Source organism: Eleutherodactylus coqui, chromosome 5 (assembly GCF_035609145.1).
Source record: "Eleutherodactylus coqui strain aEleCoq1 chromosome 5, aEleCoq1.hap1, whole genome shotgun sequence".
NCBI lineage: Eukaryota > Metazoa > Chordata > Amphibia > Anura > Eleutherodactylidae > Eleutherodactylus > Eleutherodactylus coqui.
This window is the reverse complement of record NC_089841.1, coordinates 263835715-263854349: the sequence shown is the minus strand read 5'-3', so window position 1 is coordinate 263854349 and position 18635 is coordinate 263835715. Positions and strand designations below refer to the sequence as shown.

Genomic DNA, 18635 nt, shown 5'->3' with positions numbered 1-18635 from the left:
TCGAGTACTTCCGTACTCGGGCGAAAAAATTCGGGGGTCGCTGTGGTGGCGCGGGGGGTTGCAGCGGGGAGTGGGGGGGAGAGGGAGAGAGAGAGGGCTCCCCCCTGTTCCCCGCTGCTACCCCCCACGCCGCCACGCCTCTCCCCGCCCCCCGGCGCACCCGAGTACTTTTCACCCGAGTAGTGAAGTACTCGAAAATCGCGGTATTCGGGCGAAAAAGGGGCGGGGCCGAGCACGTTCGCTCATCTCTACTTGTCTGAGACGTGCAAAAGGGTTTTTGTTTTATTCAAATTCTTTATTTATTTTCAAAGTAAAAATGCAATTATACGTTGTCCAAAGACAGCGTGAAGAACATGCTTCTGGGTATATGGAAAGTATATGGAAATATACTTATCTCTGTCAATCGACACTAGGCCTCAGGGGTTTTTCAAGTGGCATTGGTAGGATTCTGAGTGACATGGTGTATAACTAAGGTAACCCTCTGATATTATACTTCATTATGTATTGGAAGTTTAGATAGAGGTGACGTGTATCTTGCAGGCTCTCATGTTACTGCAGGATGCTAGACATTGGTTATTCCCTGGTATAGTATCTGTATGGATATCGGACTTTAATCTAGATATGAAGGGATATGTTTGTATGTCTTAGACATATGTGTATTTTTAGAACAATCGCCAGATATATATTTGCATGCATACATATATGCTCAAGAAATACCCACATGCGTGCAATATTTTAAATTGTTTTTATAATGTAGGTGTGGTTTTCCTTTTTTGCTATGCAGCTGGTAAGCTCGTAAAGGCTGTCAAAAGAGGATGTGAAATTCTGCATCCCATTAGAAAAGTAGTCAAAGACAACAGTGTGCAGACAGTTTCTACTGTCACAGAGCTCACTAAAGCAGTTTTTTTTCTGCTCCTATGACAAGTTTTGAATAGAATGGCATGCTGATGTCATGAAATTCAGCAGACTGTCCTTAACCCCTTAATGACACAGCCCTTTTTTTTCCATTTTTATTTTTCCCTTCCCCCTTTTGAAAAATTGTAACTCCTGCATTTATCCATTGATGTCGCTGTATGAAGGCTTGCCTTTTGCAGTACGAGTTGTATGAAGAAAGGTCACGCGATCTCTCTTCATACATACCCTGACGCTGCATGACGTAAATGCATGTCATATAGCAGGAAGGGGTTGAAGAATATTTAGATATTCTGGCTTGCTGAGGTCCTGCTGGTGAATGTGACTGGTAAATGAAAGGTGACGGCCTGGGCACATGCTAGATAAGGGTCCTTTAAGAGGAGCGGATTCTCGTTTGAACTAACAAATGAGTGACGTCACCGCTAGCTCGTTCTCTCTCATGTAGCCTGTTTATACCGGCAGATACATCGTTGGCTTGTTCAAATGAGTATCGTTCAGTCGTTCCCATTTACTGTGTAAGTGACTAAACGAGCGCTGTTTTAACCGAACCATAGGTGAACGAGCCAATAATGATTTTTATGCTGCATAACATGAATAAAAACGTAATAACTACCCTTGCCGTTCAGTTGTTGGTTCGTGTTTAGACCGAACAATTATTGTTCGCTTTTGTTAATCGCTCCCTCTAAAAGCCCCTTAAAGGGGTTGTCCCGAGAAACAAAGTGGGTCTATACACTTCTGTATGGCCATATTAATGCACTTTGTAATGTACATTGTGCATTAATTATGAGCCATACAGAAGTTATCAAAAGTTATTCACTTACCTGTTCCGTTGCTAGCGTCCTCGTCTCCATGGTGCCCGTCTAATTTTCAGCGTCTAATGGCCAAATTAGACGCGCTTGCGCAGTCCGGGTCTTCTCCTTTTCTCAATGGGGCTCCGTGTAGCTCCGCCCCGTCACGTGCCGATTCCAGCCAATCAGGAGGCTGGAATCGGCAATGGACCGCACAGAAGCCCTGCGGTCCACCGAGGGAGAAGATCCCGGCGGCCATCTTCAGCAGGTAAGTAAGAAGTCACCGGAGCGCGGGGATTCAGGTAAGCGCTGTGCGGTGTTCTTTTTTAACCCCTGCATCGGGGTTGTCTCGCGCCGAACGGGGGGGCTATTGAAAAAAAAAAAAAAAACGTTTCGGCGCGGGACAACCCCTTTAAGCTTTCTCAAGTCTACTTTATTTCAATGCTCAGAAATGAAATCCCGAAAGGAATAAATAATAGACAAGAAACAGGGAGCTCACCTCTATCATCACACTCCTACGGACAAAATCAACCCCAGATGGGAATTTCCTCTCTCCATACACGTCTTCTGAATATTTGCTGTTCTTAAGACTACTGCTCCCCTCTCCGAGACAGTTCATTCCTGCGTATGCCAGGCCTCTAGCTGGGAAGAAAGATAACAACATTACATTAGCCACCATAACAAGTTGTTAAATAGTAAAACACTCAAAATAATTCATTTGGTACGTAAAAAAATAGTCGCCGATTCATTTCTTATTATCTGGTGTAAACAGGCAATCATTTGTCTTTCAACGACCAGCCAACAACTTTGCGCTTCAATGTCCGTGAAGTTGGACAATGAGTGAACAACAATTGTTCTGCGTAAGAGCGCACGGTGGTTCATGCTCTAACAACCTGCTGTAGTGACTATTTCCGGTGACTATTTGAATTATTCTTGTCCTGTGCAAGGCTGCCTTCACACTTGGGAGGAAAAAAATAAATAAATAAAAAAAAAAAAAAAAAAAAAAAAAAAATCGCACAATTTTTGAGCGTTATGAGAGTGCGAGAAAATGTAGAATTATGAAACCCATGCTTTTCTATGGTTTTCCATCTGTGATGATTCCGGTCACGCGATGTTCCAAGATTTGGAAATCACTGCATGCCGTAATCTTTCCGTGTTTTTGCAAATTTTTTGTCGCCCATGTTTCCCTATGAAGTCTCGGATTTATCACATCGCAACACACGAACTTGTGATGTTCATGCGATGCAATGTGTTTTTAACATTAGCAACCAGTTGTCTATCGTGTGAGAAAAACGCAGGCTGCTGAATGCGCAATGTTTATAAAGGATTTTCTCGTGGCAATATCGTGATCGCCTGTGTAAAGCAGTCCTAAAGCTATCCCTAATCTATGATACAATTTCTGATGACAGTGAGGGGCTGTCCAAAATTAGAATGAAAGAGTCTGCTTTTTCCCCAGAAACAGTGGTATGGTCCAGTGACTTGTCCAAAGGAAATACATTAAGCCAGCGTTTCCCACCTCCAGTCCTCAGGGACCCCAACAGGTCCTGTTTTCAGGATATCCTCAGTATTGTACAGGTGATGTAATTATTGTGAGCACTTCAGAATTTGTCACAGGTGTTTCTCCTATAGGATTTCCTGAAAACAGGACCTGTTGGGGGTTCCTGGGGACTGGAACTGGGAAGCACTGCATTAAGAGCATGTTCATACATTGCGGATTCTGCAGGGCAGTTTAAAGTCAGAGCAAATATGTCCCTTGAGTCGTTGGAGATAGTGGGCAAGCTTTTGGATTGGCGATATACCACTAGGATGTTTGGCTTCCAATGTGAGTTCCAGTTGGGCAGATAGAGTCTATATGGAGGCTCTTATGTGCTAGTGCGCCTGCGCTAGTGAAAATAGACCTTGCCAAAATGGCGACGCCCCTGTGGAGTTTTGGACTCTCGCATGATGACAGGAGGTCTCGCGCATGCGCAGTATCCCGATTGGGATGCCATGATCACGGCCGGCTCCATGGCTAAAGAGAGACATCGTACGGGGTCCGCATTGGTCCGGATATCCTTGGAGAGCATCTAACAGATGTGAAGTTTTAAATTTTGATAATTAATAAAGATGATTGGTGGAGGTTGTATATATATTTGTTCATTGGCACAGTGTTAGGCAGTTTGAAAAGGGCTGAGGATTCAGCCGAAACGTAACTCTTGTTCTGTGGAATTGGATCTAAAATAAAAGCCATCCGAGGCTACGTGAGGATGTGGAATCTTTTCATGCACCACTTTTTGCTGCTCCTATCTATTTACTAACAGATGAGAAATAAGACATGCTTATGGATGTCAATGTGCTGCCTGAGCACAAATTGGACCTCACATGGACATGTGCCCATGTGCTCTCCGAGGAAAGTTGTGCCTGAGCCATTTGGAAGTGAATCGCACATGTGAGTAGTCTTAGAATCAGAAATAGGTAGGAGAATATGGAAGACTGGTTAATCTGTGAAATTCTCTATCAAGTAATTCCTAGAAATGTGCCTATGCAGTTAGTAAGGAATCCGTCACCCTTCTGAAATTTGAGAGCAGATTGAATAGTTTAATAAGATTACACCACATTGTGTACTTTCAAAGTAGTCCATTTTATGAACTCCGAGTAATCAAAACTCCTCTCTTGAAAGTTCTTACTACTAGAATGTTGAGAGTCACCGGTCAGCTCCCTGAAGATATATAGACCGTACAATTATTTGTATAGTTTTAGATCACTTGACAATTTGAAGTAACACGGGATCACCTGATATGTTCGCAAGTCCTAGTTCAGAAAACGAAAACACTGCTGATGTGGGTTTGGTCTCTCCTGAAGCCACACACAGTTTCCGAACCAGATGCTGTTTTCCAGGATATCCTACAAATTTTACACCCTTTGTGATCATGATCTTTATATGTACCTAGTAGGATACATAGATAGAAACTTACGTAAGGAACAATCAAGTATACTGATGGCGAAGTGAGGCTATTAGGACATTATTATAGTGTTCAAATACTATTAAAAAAAAGCAACACCACCACAAATTCAAAAACCAAATGAAATGCAGAGATGCATAAATTACAATGCAGAAAACTAATCCTTGTCATTTCTATACCATCATATTGGTCTAAATACAAGCAACATTTGAATTGATGGTTAGAACATATGTATTATCTTTTGACAGCTGCCACATTTTTATTACTGAGCGCACATACCCATTTGCCCACAGATCGGAAAATCTGATGAAAATCGCACCCATTTATTTTGAAAGGGGGTATACACATGGGATTTTTCTTACTTGGACTAATGGTCCAAGTGAAAAAGAAATTACAGCATGTCCTATCCTTGTCCAATTTTTGGATGAGAACAGCACATGTCAATGTTCTGTGTTCAGCACGTCAGATAGCACATTCTCGGGATGCCCAAGTGTTGTCTGATGCAAGTCATGCCCGAGAATCTTGTGCCCATGTGCAAACACCCTAACTAGAATAAATCATCTCAGTTCATAAAAACTGATCGCTCCCATCATCATCGATATTGAATCATCCCAGCAGAGTCTGAAAAATATCCGATACATGTTATGTCCTCACCTCAACACTGATAGGAAGGTAATTGTAAACTGTAAGTGGAATCTTGACCTGTTCTCCTCGTATTACGTGGTATGGCAATGTAAAATCAATGAAAAATGGTTTAAATGTCTTTAGATGGGCTGCCTTGGCCACTCCCAATCCTGTTTCTGCCGATACACCAATTACTTCACTTATCCATGTTGTTATCGAGTCCGGAACTTCTACACGCAGCTCTCCCTCTCCAGTAATATTGCTATGAAGATATAAAGTGACATACAGATGTCTATCACCCAGGATAATGGCTTTAGAAACAGAGCTTCGTTAATATATCCAAAAACATATGGGATTTGTTCTAGTGTTAGGGTCCTTTTAGCTGAGCCGATGGAATGAGCCAGTGACGTTGCCGCTAGCTGGTTCGCTTGTGCAGCCTGTTTTAGCAGATACATCATTGGTTCGTTCAGTCTTTTATATGCGCTGTAGAAGTGAATGAGAAGGACTGAACAAGCGCTGGCTAAACCGAATGAGGAGAGAACGAGCCAACAATGATTTTTATGGCTGCATAAAATGGAAGAGCGAAAAGGGAACGATTTGTCATTTAGTCGTTGGCTGCATTTAGACTGAACGATTATCGTTCACTTTCGCTTGTCTGAACGATTTTTTTTTGAACGATGATAATTCTGTCTAAAAGGGCCTTTAGTATTAAAGGGGTTGTCCCGCGAAACAAAGTGGGTCTATACACTTCTGTATGGCCATATTAATGCACTTTGTAATGTACATCGTGCATTAATTATGAGCCATACAGAAGTTATCAAAAGTTATTCACTTACCTGTTCCGTTGCTGGCGTCCTCGTCTCCATGGTGCCGTCTAATTTTCAGCGTCTAATGGCCAAATTAGACGCGCTTGCGCAGTCCGGGTCTTCTCCTTTTCTCAATGGGGCTCCGTGTAGCTCCGCCCCATCACGTGCCGATTCCAGCCAATCAGAAGGCTGGAATCGGCAATGGACCGCACAGAAGCCCTGCGGTCCACCGAGGGAGAAGATCCCGGCGGCCATCTTCAGCAAGGTAAGTAAGAAGTCACCGGAGCGCGGGGATTCAGGTAAGCGCTGTGCGGTGTTCTTTTTTAACCCCGGCATCGGGGTTGTCTCGTGCCGAACAAGGGGGGGGGGGGGGGGGGGTTGGAAAAAAAAAACCCGTTTCGGCGCGGGACAACCCCTTTAACATCCAGTTCAGCCTATTATCCTGCAACGCTGATCCAGAGAAAGGTGAAAAAAACACATGAAGTAGAAGCCAATCATCCGCATTTTAGGGGAAAAAACTCCTTTCAGACTCTAACTCTGGCAATCAGAATAACTTCCTGGATCGAGAACCCTTCTGAAGTAATCTAGTGATTCTAACTTGCAATACTGTTTTGCTCAAGAAAAGCGACCATGCCTCTCGTAAACAATTTTTCGTTTCAAAATAATTTTATTGAATTATACACTTTTTAACAAACTGAGAAGCTTTAGCAAGTTCCCCGCACAGGGGGTATCTTAGAAACTGTCAATTAAGGTAAACATTCGAAAACCACACATATAATCAGCTGATGCAGTGCCGAACAAACCTCTTTTTCTCTTTTCTTCCATCAACTCTCCAATCCCCCCATCCATAGACAACCCCAGAACATCTAATAGCCTTTATTGATTCTCCCTTTATGTATTGTGTTTTGTTTATATACATTCTTATTACTTATTTCTCCACCCCCCATTTAATATTATAAAATCAATTCTGCTCTGGATCCGACTCCTCATGTGCTTAGAAGTCTGTTTATGCCAGGTATTTCTAGAAGTGATGTCCATAGCTGCCATGTTTTGAGAAATAGTTCCATTTTATCTTCCCTCACCGCCAACAGCTTTTTGTACAGATATTGGAAGCTGAGATGTTTTATGACGCAAGAGCTTTGCGTCATAAAACATCTCATGTACTATCTGCTGCCAAATAGACCATTGCTGTAAGCTGAAAATCCTCAACTATTCCATTTCCCCACAACCTTAGTTAAAGGGGTTGTCCCGCGCCGAAACGGGGTTTTTTTTTTTCAACCCCCCCCCCCCCCCCGTTCGCCGCGAGACAACCCCGATGCAGGGGTTAAAAGAGAACACCGGAGAGCGCTTACCTGAATCCCCGCGCTCCGGTGACTTCTTACTTACCTGATGAAGATGGCCGCGGGGATCTTCTCACTCGGTGGACCGCAGGGCTTCTGTGCGGTCCATTGCCGATTCCAGCCTCCTGATTGGCTGGAATCGGCACGTGACGGGGCGGAGCTACACGGAGCCGGCATCCAGCACGAGCAGCCCCATTGAAAAAAGAAGAAGACCGGGACTGCGCAAGCGCGGCTAATTTGGCCATTAGATGGCGAAAATTAGTCGGCTCCATGGAAACGGGGCGGAGCTACACGGAGCCGCTCTCTGGCACGAGCGGCTCCATAGAAGACTGCTGAAGACCCGGACTGCGCAAGCGCGGCTAATTTGGCCATCGGAGGCCAAAAATTAGTCGGCACCATGGAGACGAGGACGCTAGCAACGGAGCAGGTAAGTGAAAAACTTCTTATAACTTCTGTATGGCTCATAATTAGTGCACAATGTACATTACAAAGTGCATTAATATGGCCATACAGAAGTGTATAGACCCACTTGCTGCCGCGGGACAACCCCTTTAAGCTCAATGAGATTCAATGGGAAAAATTTACTAGGAGGTTCTGTAACAGATCCAGCTCAAAATACAGAAAGACAAAGCATGACAGCATATCTTTTTCTTCTATCCAAAAGGCAGGCAGCTGGGCAGAAACCAAACGGATTCCATTATAGTCAATGGGATCCACCCGGCGCTGTTCGGTTCCATCCAGAGACGGAGCTGTTTGGCCACAGGAATTCCCCTTTCGTCCTCCCTGAACAGAACAGAAAAGAAGAACCCCGAGTGCAGATGTGAAACCACCCTAAACCCTGCATGCCTGATGCCAGACTCGGTATGACTGCCCCCGGCTAAATACCTGAAGAGGTGCACCTATATTATGTTTCTCATGTTTCATCTTCATTTGTTTCAATTTTTTCCGCACTTTTCAGCTTTCTTTTTTTAATATAACTTCTTATCTTCTAAACAGGAGTTTTCTCCTTTTGTTTCTGATAAAATGCTAAAATGACTCTGAGAAGTCAAATTTCCTGAGAAGCCGTTTGAAAATAAATTTTTTTACTTACTTGACGTTGAAGCAGTGCCATATCCAGGTTTCAGGAAAGAAGGTCCTTCTCCTCTTCTCGAATCTAAAAAAAGACAAGATTATACTTTCTAAAGGAACATCATTACTGCAATATATAATATGCACAGCAGATTATTCACAGTAGTAAAGGATTTGTGTACACCAATGTGATGTCATACCGCACTATTTGTTTACATCATTAATTATACCATTAAATTGTTGGTTCAACATGGGGTGGTGGGGGGGGGGGTAATGGGCTGAACTGGATGGACATAGGTCTTCTTGCCTAACATACTAGGTTACTTCTGAGCATCATTTAGAGTCCAGATGTAATCCAAATAGAAGGTTCATAGTATTTTTACACATAGCAATAACCGTAGCAGACGATGTCACAGTTTGCTCGTTGCTTGGGCGGTCTAGCCTATCACATTGCCACAAAGACCTGATCCATCCTATCGCCTATCTATCTGTTAAAACTGCCTGAATTGCTTTGGTTTTATATAACGATATGGTTCAGTTTTACTAGCCATTAAGGCCTCATGTCCACAGGGAAAATCAGATCCGCTGCGGATTTGTAACGCGGCTTTGGCCTGCGGATGCACTGTAATTGTCTTTTATTTTTCATGCGGGAGATCAATTGAGCTTTGTGCTCTATGTGCTCCTGCACGTGTGATCCGCACTAAAATAGAGCATGTCCATTTTTTTTCATGCTCCAGAAATTTTTTAATTCACTTTTAAATACCATCCGCAGGTGTTTATCTACCCGCGGGTGGTCAATGCATTCCTATGGGGCGCAGATCCGGAAAAATGCTGCAGATTTTAATTCTTATTTTCCCCATGGACATGAGGCCTAAGTGTCTATATACCTCCCTCTTTGGTACTCAGACAAACAACCAAATGTCTCCAAAGAGGCAGGGAAACACGTTGAACCGACTTGACTTGAACCAAACCGACTAGAATTCAGCATCATGGGGAAAAAAAAAATCACACTTCTAGATTGATATCTTGGGAATATAGAACCAAAAGCGATCCACTAGTTGAACACTCTTATCATTTCCCATCTACTGAGTGCTTGTTTTTTCTTTTTTTTTGGTGGGGGGGGGGGGGAGGGGAGGCAGAGTTATGCTTATAGCCCTATTTAAACCTGAGTAGCCAACTGAGTGCACTAACCAAGCACTCACTGAACATTCTGGAAACCATTGGCAAGACTGCTGATAGTGACTAAATCATTTTCGTCACTTGACTATTGACCCAGCCACTGCCTTATAATAATCCATGTGTGATGTTTGTTTGTTTGTTTAAAGGGGTTGTCCCGCGGCAGCAAGTGGTGTTATACACTTCTGTATGGCCATATTAATGCACATCGTGCATTAAATATGAGCCATACAGAAGTTATTCACTTACCTGCTCCGTTGCTGGCGTCCACGTCTCCATGGTGCCGTCTAATTTCAGTGTCTTCTTGCTTTTTTAGACGCGCTTGCGCAGATGGGTCATTTCCCTTCGGCTCCATTTGGCAGCAGCGGCGTTTTGGCTCCGCCCCCTTGTACGCGTCATCGCGTAGCTCCGCCCCGTCACATGTGCCAATTCCAGCCTCCTGATTGGCTGGAATCGGCACATGTGACGGGGTGGAGCTACGTGATGACGCGTACAAGGGGGCGGAGCCAAAATGCCACTGCTGCCGAGCCGAAGGGAGAAGACCCATCTGCACAAGCGTGTCTAAAAAAGCAAGAAGACACCGAAATTAGATGGAGCCATGGAGACGGGGACGCCAGCAACGGAGCAGGTAAGTGAATAACTTCTGTATGGCTCATATTTAATGCACGATGTATATTACAAAGTGCATTAACCCTTTCCAAGCCACTGTCTGACCTGTGAAGACATTATGATTTAAGGCTGTATAGCTCTGATGTTGGAAGACGTCCGTCAGGGTTCTCTTACTGTATATTCCCAGCCTCTCTGCTGTCAGAGCCTATGCAACGTGTCACCTCATGCAGTACTGGCTTTAGCCAGCATATAGCGCTGTTGTATAACGGCAGAAAGAGTAAGCCCCCTAGGAAAACCAGGATACAAATTGGATTGGAAAGGGTTAATATGGCCATACAGAAGTGCTGAACCCCACTTGCTTTCGCGAGACAACCCCTTTAAGGAACCTGCATTAAAACTGTGATATATCTCCATCTCTTAGTGGAAGGTCAACGTTCCCTCGTACATCGCCCGTCTTTTCGCTTGTATGCACTTCAGCCCGGAATTTTAAAATTATTACTAATAAAGTTTACATATTTTAGTTACGTCCATTTCTGTGAAGGCTTTGCTTATTGCTTGGTTTAAACACCGATTGTTCAGTCGCTCTTACTCACTGATACAGAGAACTGACCGATCCTGCTACAAAAATAAATATATTGTGTTTAAACTAAATGCCCGAGTGAAGAAGTAAACTATAATATTGAGGTGCAGCATTGAACTTCTGCAGGCTTCTACGTTTTGTAATAGACAGACCCCTAAAAAGTTAGCAGAGCTTCTAGAGTGCAATGCTTCCTGCTCCATTGCAGGCCGGGAGAGATTTTTTTTCGCTAAATTGCTTTACAAATACTGGACTGGTTCTCAGAAACTTAAAGGGTTGTTTCAGGAAAATACTATTGATGACCTATCCTCTGTAGTTGAGCGGCTGGGGTCTGTCGCTCAGGACTCCGACCAATCAGCTGATTGTGTGCCCACTAACAGCACTACAATTACAGAGGGGTCGGCGTGGAAGCAAAAGAAGTCTCTACTCTAACCCCTGTGTAGTGGACAATGCTTGTAACTGCAAGCGTGGCTCTTGTTGAATCAGTACCTGCAGTTACAAGCACTGCACTACACATGAGTCGGAGCAGAGATGACTTCTGCTTCCGCTCCGACTCCTGTGTAATTATGGCACTGTCAGCAAGCATAGGTCATCTATAGTATTTTCCCTGGAATACCCCTTTAAAGTTTTTTATTTATGCAGCCTGGATGAGGAAGGGCTGTAAGAGGAGTATTATAGGACTTTTAAGTTTTTATAAATGGATTCTAAAATTAATCACTTTTTTCTGTAGATTCTAAATTTAAAAGTGAACCCATCACTTCACTACACAGAGTGCACAATAATGACTTAAAGGAGATGTCTCGAGGAAGCAGTGATTTTTTTTTTTTTGCCCAATCCCCCTAATTAAACATACATTACTAAGCCCCCCTGAAAATTACTTTCCTAGCTGGTTTGTACTTACCGTTCCAGCGTTTCAGCAACTTATAAAAGTTTCCCCAAGATGGCCGCCGGCTCTTTCCCCGTCGCTCGCTGCAGCCCGACGTGCGCGCTCCCGAGACGCTGCCAGCTGTGTCCCCATGGCAACCGGACGCCCCGCAGCCGCCGCCGCCGACCAGACTCCCCGCAGCCGCCGACCAGTCACCCACCGCCAGGCAGCAGGTAACCGGCGCTAGCCCCCGGCTCCCCAGCGCTAGACCCTCAGCCCAGGTGAAGGCCCCGGAGCCGAGCGCTGGGCTCCGGGGCCTTCACCTGTCAGTGAACATCACCCCCGACCCATCACTTACCCCCCTGGCCCAGCGCTAGTTCCCCCGGCCTAGCGACAGCCCCCCCATCGCAGCGACAGCCCCCCCCGGCCTAGCGACAGCCCCCCCATCGCAGCGACAGCCCCCCCCCCCGGCCTAGCGACAGCCCCCCCATCGCAGCGACAGCCCCCCCCCGGCCTAGCGACAGACCCCCCCCCCCCCCGGCGCATGACAGCGGCGACAGCGACGACAGCCCCCCCCGGCGCAGCGGCAGCCCCCCCCCCGGCCCATCACTTACCTGGACGGCAGGACAGCTGGACGGCTTCTCCGGACGGCAGCTCCAGTTTCTGCACCTTCCTCTAACAGAGGAAGGTACAGAATGGCTGCTCCAGCGCGCTCCCGAGCAGTGACAGCTCATCTGCGCATGTGCAGAAGAGCTGTAGCGGGGAGCACACTGAAGCGGCTCGTGCTGAAAGGAGAAGACCGGACTGCGCATGCGCGTCTAAAAAAGCAAGCTGCCAGCGAATTTAGACGGAACCATGGAGACGAGGACGCTAGCAACGGAGCAGGTAAGTGGAATAACTTCTGTATGGCTCATATTTAATGCACGATGTATATTACAAAGTGCATTAATATGGCCATACGGAAGTGTATACCCCCACTTGGTTTCGCGAGACCACCCCTTTAAGGGTTCCAAACCATAGCATGCATAAGAGCAAACATTTAGCAGATATTACAATGCTACATTGTGTTGACTCACCGAGGAGTAATTCTGCTATGGGAAGACGCAATCATTGTTCCTGTGTGCGGCTGGAAGGCTGGAACGGCTTCATCCGTGTACATCCCATCACTCTGCCGGTGATTCAGGCTGACAACGTCTGTCATAACAACCAGTCCTGTCTCCTGTGAAAGTAATCCCAAGAATGCGGTATACTATTCCCATGATACAAGTATATTTTGATAACTTATTGAGCATTCTGGGAACATTTCTACTTAAGAATGGGACCCAAGAAGCAGACCTCCCACCATAAAATAATATATAACTATAGATAGGAATGTTTTAGGGCCCCTTTATTCTGAATGGATTCGCTGGATTGTGGGAACCCGAATCACTCAGTGTAAATACTGCCAGCAGCTAAATGTTGATTTATTCTCTTATGGTTCGTCATTCAATTTGTTCAGGCATAAAAATCAAAGGACGATTTGTCTGTGTAAACAGGTAGTCATTCATCTATGAGCGACTGCCTGTTTACTGTCAATGTGATCATCCCTCCTGCATGAAAACTTAAAGGGGTTTTATTGTGACTATTAAGCTCGCAGCTCAGCCTGTTATAAAATAAAAAAATAGATCATACCCGCCTCTCATCGGACCCCGAAGCAGAGCTGAGTGGTTCACACTGCTTCAGCTTCCGAGTAGATGGCCAGGCAGAAACGTTTGACAGCTGCAGCTAAGCCTATGAAGCTCAGAGTGGCCAACCTCTGGCTGTATTCATAGGCTTTATAATACACTGCTATACTGCAGTCTACATTATATTCACCTCAATATTAGGTCATTAAAAAATACAACTTCTCCCATTAAAAACAAGCCCTCGTGGGGGAGTGGCTAGCCAGCGGCGAGAACAGTCGCATAATCAGGAGCTCCAGGCTGAGGGAAACTAATGGCGGTGATTGCACCTCCCTGACCGCTGACCTGAGGCCGAAAGCACCAGTGCTGACACCCCCAGATCAAGAGCTCCAGAAGGAGACCACCCACGAGCCCCTGGCCGGTACCGCGATTTCGGGGCCTACTCGGCCGAGTGAAGCTCTGGGCTAAATTAGCAGACACGGCCGACCGGGAATAAGAACAGCGGACCCCTGCAGAAAGGCAGCAGAGGAAAGGACACAGCTGCTGGCGAACGGGGACCATCGAAGGAGCACAAGAAGCGGGAGGTGAGAGGACGGCAATCCCACAAACAAGGGACACTTAGTGAAGCCTTCACAGGCACAGGCACAGAGGGGAAACATCAGAGAGGAGGTAAACAGCGGACCCTGCCTTATTACAGGCCCATGAAGACCGTTCAGAAGCTATCCCTGAGACGAAAGAGTGGAAGCCCTCGACTAAAATGCGAAGATCTCGAAAATCGGAGCAGGAGAGCAAACATTTGCATTCTCGGTCTCCCAGAAACCGTTACCAACCTGAAAGAAGCGGCCACAAATCTGTTCGCCGATCTCCTCCCCCAAGTGGCTCACGAATCTCTTTGCATAGATAGAATACACCGGGCCCTTTTAAGACCGACTAATACTGATCTCCCAAGAGATACAATCTTAAAGCTACACTACCCCGAGATGCGAGATCAACTGCTGCTGGCAGCCCATAATCTGGACGCTCTGCCGGGGGTCCCCTTTTCCGTTCAAATATTTGCTGATATCTCACCATCCACCCTGGCTAAACGGCGGACTCTGCGACCTGTTACCTTAGCTCTACAACAAGCAAACATCAGATACCGCAGGAATTTCCCGTTTGCCCTTCTAGTACACATCGTTTCCTGTCAGAAAGCTGGAAGAAGGAAAACGCATGCTGGAAGAGGAGCACATCCCCTTCGTAAATGAAACGGCTAGGTCGCCCAGGCCACAACAGCCAACCTGCACCTGGACAACGGTGGGAAACCCCCGCCTCAGGGAGACCGCTGCAGAAAACCGATCCCCGATCGCCTGATACAGATATGTATCACACACTTTTTCTTTTCTCTGGTTTAACAATGTTGACGGGCTGGTGACCTTCCAGGCCTCCTCTGGGGAACCGGGGACAGCTCACAGCCCCATCATCCAACCATTAAGTTCCACTGGACATTAATCTCTCCAATAGAAGAAAGTTGTTCCTGTGAGACCTACATGGTCAGCCCTTTGTATGTTCAACAATTGTTACTATAAGTTGTTTTGTTTTTGGCGAGGAGTTGCTGGGTGAGGACCAGCACCCACAAGCGTGGGTTCGGGTGGGACCCTGTGGCTCCTAGCGCGCCCTAGACTGATCCCCACTGCTCTAGATAGAGAAACATAAAAGTGTTGGCATCGCGGGTGCCGCTCGGGTCCCATGCGGACGGATTTAAAAATAACTGTTTACAGAGATATCGGAAACGTTGAAGTTAAATAAGTCTAGTGAATATTAATGACATGTTTTGTTACTTCTGTTATTACTATGCTATATTGATGCACTGGGACGGGGTAGAGTAACTTGATACCCACTCCCTTCCAGACTTCGAGTCTCCCCCTTCTATAGACGTACAGGGACACTCAGTTTGGGATCTCTTGGGTCTTGAAACCCAATACAGTTTAACCCTTTGATGTTTGTTATACTTTCTTTTATAATGTTACACTGTATACTGAAACTTTTTCCCACACACTGTCTGCCTAGCGCTCGCCACCACATGAGCCTCCAATTGCTACAACAGAGCCTTAGATTTGCTCGGCCCCCTCTCTCCTCCCCACAATGGCCACCATAATTTCACATAACGTCAAAGGATTCAACTCCCCACTTAAGAGAAAGTAAGCGTTTACCCAATATCTTAAACTAAAGCCTCCAAGAAACCCACTTCTCATCTTCCTCCGCTCCCAAGCACCTACACCCGCAATACTCAAGGACATATTCCTCAGTAGCAGGCAAAAAATATCAAGGAGTCACGATTTTCCTACATAATTTTTTTCCCCCTCGTAGTAGACGAAGCAGAAATAGACCCCAAGGGCAAATTTATCATCCTACAGGGCATGGTACGAGAGCAAAAACTGACAATAGTGAACTCCTACGCCACAGTTAACAATCCCTATAAACTATTTACCCAGATATCCAGAAAACTCAAAGCTCTACCCAAAGCCTACATCTACTGGATGGGAGACTTTAACATGGTTCTCTCCCCTGCCCCGTGCCACTCTTCCCACAGCCCAGACAAAATCAGCCCGTCACAGAGAGCTTCGATATCAGCTACATTAAAAGATCTAGCTTTGGCAGATAGTTGAAGAGAGACCCATGGATCGAGTAGAGGATACACCTTCTATACAGCCCCGCATAAATCTTATTCCCGAATCGACTGGACAGTGGTCTCAACTCACCTACTTCCCACACTCGACCAGTCAAGACACATCCCCTGCGCGTGGTCAGACCATGACATCATCTTCTCACACCTTATAAGTACCTCCCCTCAACCTATCTTTAGAAGGTGGAGACTCAACGAATCGTTACTGAAAGACCCCATAACTCACGCCAAAATATCAGACAAACTGAACGAATTTATAGCAACAAATGACAATGAGGCCTCCCAGCCAGTTTGGATCTGGCTTGCGCATAAAGCCTTTATGCGAGGTCAAATCTCCAAAGTTGCCTCCATGAAAAAGAAAGAAAAATCACAGGCCTTACAAGCCCTGGAAAGGCGACTCACTCTGCTAGAAATAGTTAATCAACAACGCCCTAATATAGCCCTAACCAAAAACATATGGGACACAAAACTTCAGATTAACCTTCTATATACAACCCAAGCAGAGAGGGCCCTTCAATGGACACAGTCAATCTACTTCAAATTAGCCAATAAACCAGATCAACTACTGGCAGCCTGTCTTAGAATGAAAGAAAAGATTAACTTAGTCCATTCTATCAGAGCAGAAAACGGATCATGCACCTCGAACCCTGACAAAATAGCCCACACATTTTCCAATTTTTATAATAAACTATATAGATAAAAGCCCGAGAAATCCCGTTCCGCCCCCAAAGAATTTCTAGAAAACATATCGCTCCCACAGCTTTCAGACCACCAAAACGACCACTTTAGCCAACATATCACTGTAGAAGAAGTAGAAGAAACTATCAAGCTCTTAAAACCAGGAAAGCACTGGGCCCAGACGGTCTAACAGCCCTGTACTATAAAAAATTCATCTCGCCCCCTCTCACGTTTCTATAACGATATCCTACTAGGTAAGCCAGTCCCTGAAGAATTCCTAAAAGCACACATAACAGTTATTTGCCTTATTTGCCTCCCTAAAAGCAGACCTGAAGAAATGGAGCCAACCCACTATATTTTGGATAAGCCGCATCAATTCGGTCAAGATGAATGTTCTGCCCCGCCTCCTTTACCCATTTAGATGCCTTCCCATAGACGTCCCCGCAAAGGAACTAAAGGATATGCAAAAATGCATACTCCAATTCACTCCAAGACCCAGAATCAAACAGAAAGTAATCACAAAAGAATAGGAGGTCTATCAGTACCTAACCTAATGAAGTACTACCTGGCAGCCCAACTAACACAAATTCTCTCTATGTTTGCAGGCACAAAAAAAACCTCTATGGGTAGACATAGAATCCTCTCTCGTAAACCCGAACTGAAAACCATCTTTTGGGATAGAAACTGGAAACCCACAAATCTATCCCACTTAGCCCCATTAACATACCACCAGTTCTTGATATGGAGAAAAAACAGATTTAAACACAACATGATGTCACCCATCTCACTGTTGCTACCGGTGATCCTCAACCACGCATTCCCGCTGAGTCTTCAAGAGGAAAATTATAAATGGTGGCGATCTAAACACATTACGCTCTTACATCATTTTATGTCCTATGATAAAATCCTCTCTCCACAGCAACTGACCGAAAAATATTCAGTTCCGGAATACCTATGGCTTGAACTGAAGCAAATATACAGCTTCCTATGCAAACTACTAAACACGGCTAGCCCCTCTGCTACTCACACGCCCTTTGAAGTAGCATGTCTATGGTCCCCGCTCCAACCAGGCATAATATCCTCACTCTACTCCAGCATGAATAAACCCCTCCCAGAGACTCAACTTCCCTTCATGCAATGCTGGGAATCTGACCATGGCATCTCCCTCTCCTTACCTCGATGGCAACATTGCTGCACCTTTATCGCTAAGGGTAGTCACCAAGTAACTCTGGCAGAGTCAGCAATAAAAATTCTACACAGGTCTTACCTAGTTCCCACAACGATTCATAAATACACACCATCCACCTCCCCGAACTGCTTCAGGGGCTGCGACAGTCTGGGAACACTAGCCCACACATGGTGGACCTGCCCCTTAGTCACCACACTCTGGAGAAAAGTAACCAGTCTTATATCTAGAGTCCTAGGGAAGGTCTTTCCCCTCATCCAATCTGTCTGCCTCTTGGCCGACAAACCCCTGTGTTTTAACAACCAACAGCATAAAATGTCGCAACAGATATGTATGACGACCAAAGCATACATCGCATCCCAATGGCTATCATCTAACATCTCTTTAGAACCAATTATAGCAAGAGTATCTAGAATGAGGCTTTATGAAAAATTGTCGGCCATGAGAGAAGACAGTATGGACATATTTCTTAAGACATGGAAACCCTGGGCCGATTTCTTAGACATACCGGGCCTAAATAAACCCTTTAGCGCATGAAGCACCAAGCAGAGCCCAGATCCCAGTGGATCATATCAACCATGAGGGAAGAGGATACTATCATTGGGATAAAGCCGAGGAAGACAGAAACACAAAATAAGAGACAACTAAGAAAATAATATACCATTTATTAGCAGTGGGGAGGAGAGAGGAGGAGAGAAAGATCACGAACATATAGGCTCTCTCGCTAAACCTTTTAATACA

The 18635-nt window shown here is 45.4% G+C and overlaps 1 protein-coding gene across 1 annotated transcript in view; it reads right to left on the bottom strand.

Moving 5' to 3' along the window:
• The window catches only part of CPAMD8 (C3 and PZP like alpha-2-macroglobulin domain containing 8), a 140138-nt gene that overhangs the window by 60961 nt on the left and 60542 nt on the right, over window positions 1-18635 (bottom strand). Inside the window, exons 18-22 of the mRNA XM_066604614.1 lie at window positions 12784-12926; window positions 8503-8565; window positions 5297-5528; window positions 4473-4626; window positions 2200-2342 (exon numbers count right to left, since the gene is read on the bottom strand). Of these exons, the coding sequence (XP_066460711.1) occupies window positions 2200-2342; window positions 4473-4626; window positions 5297-5528; window positions 8503-8565; window positions 12784-12926 (735 nt within the window). The remainder of the gene's footprint in view (window positions 1-2199; window positions 2343-4472; window positions 4627-5296; window positions 5529-8502; window positions 8566-12783; window positions 12927-18635) is intronic.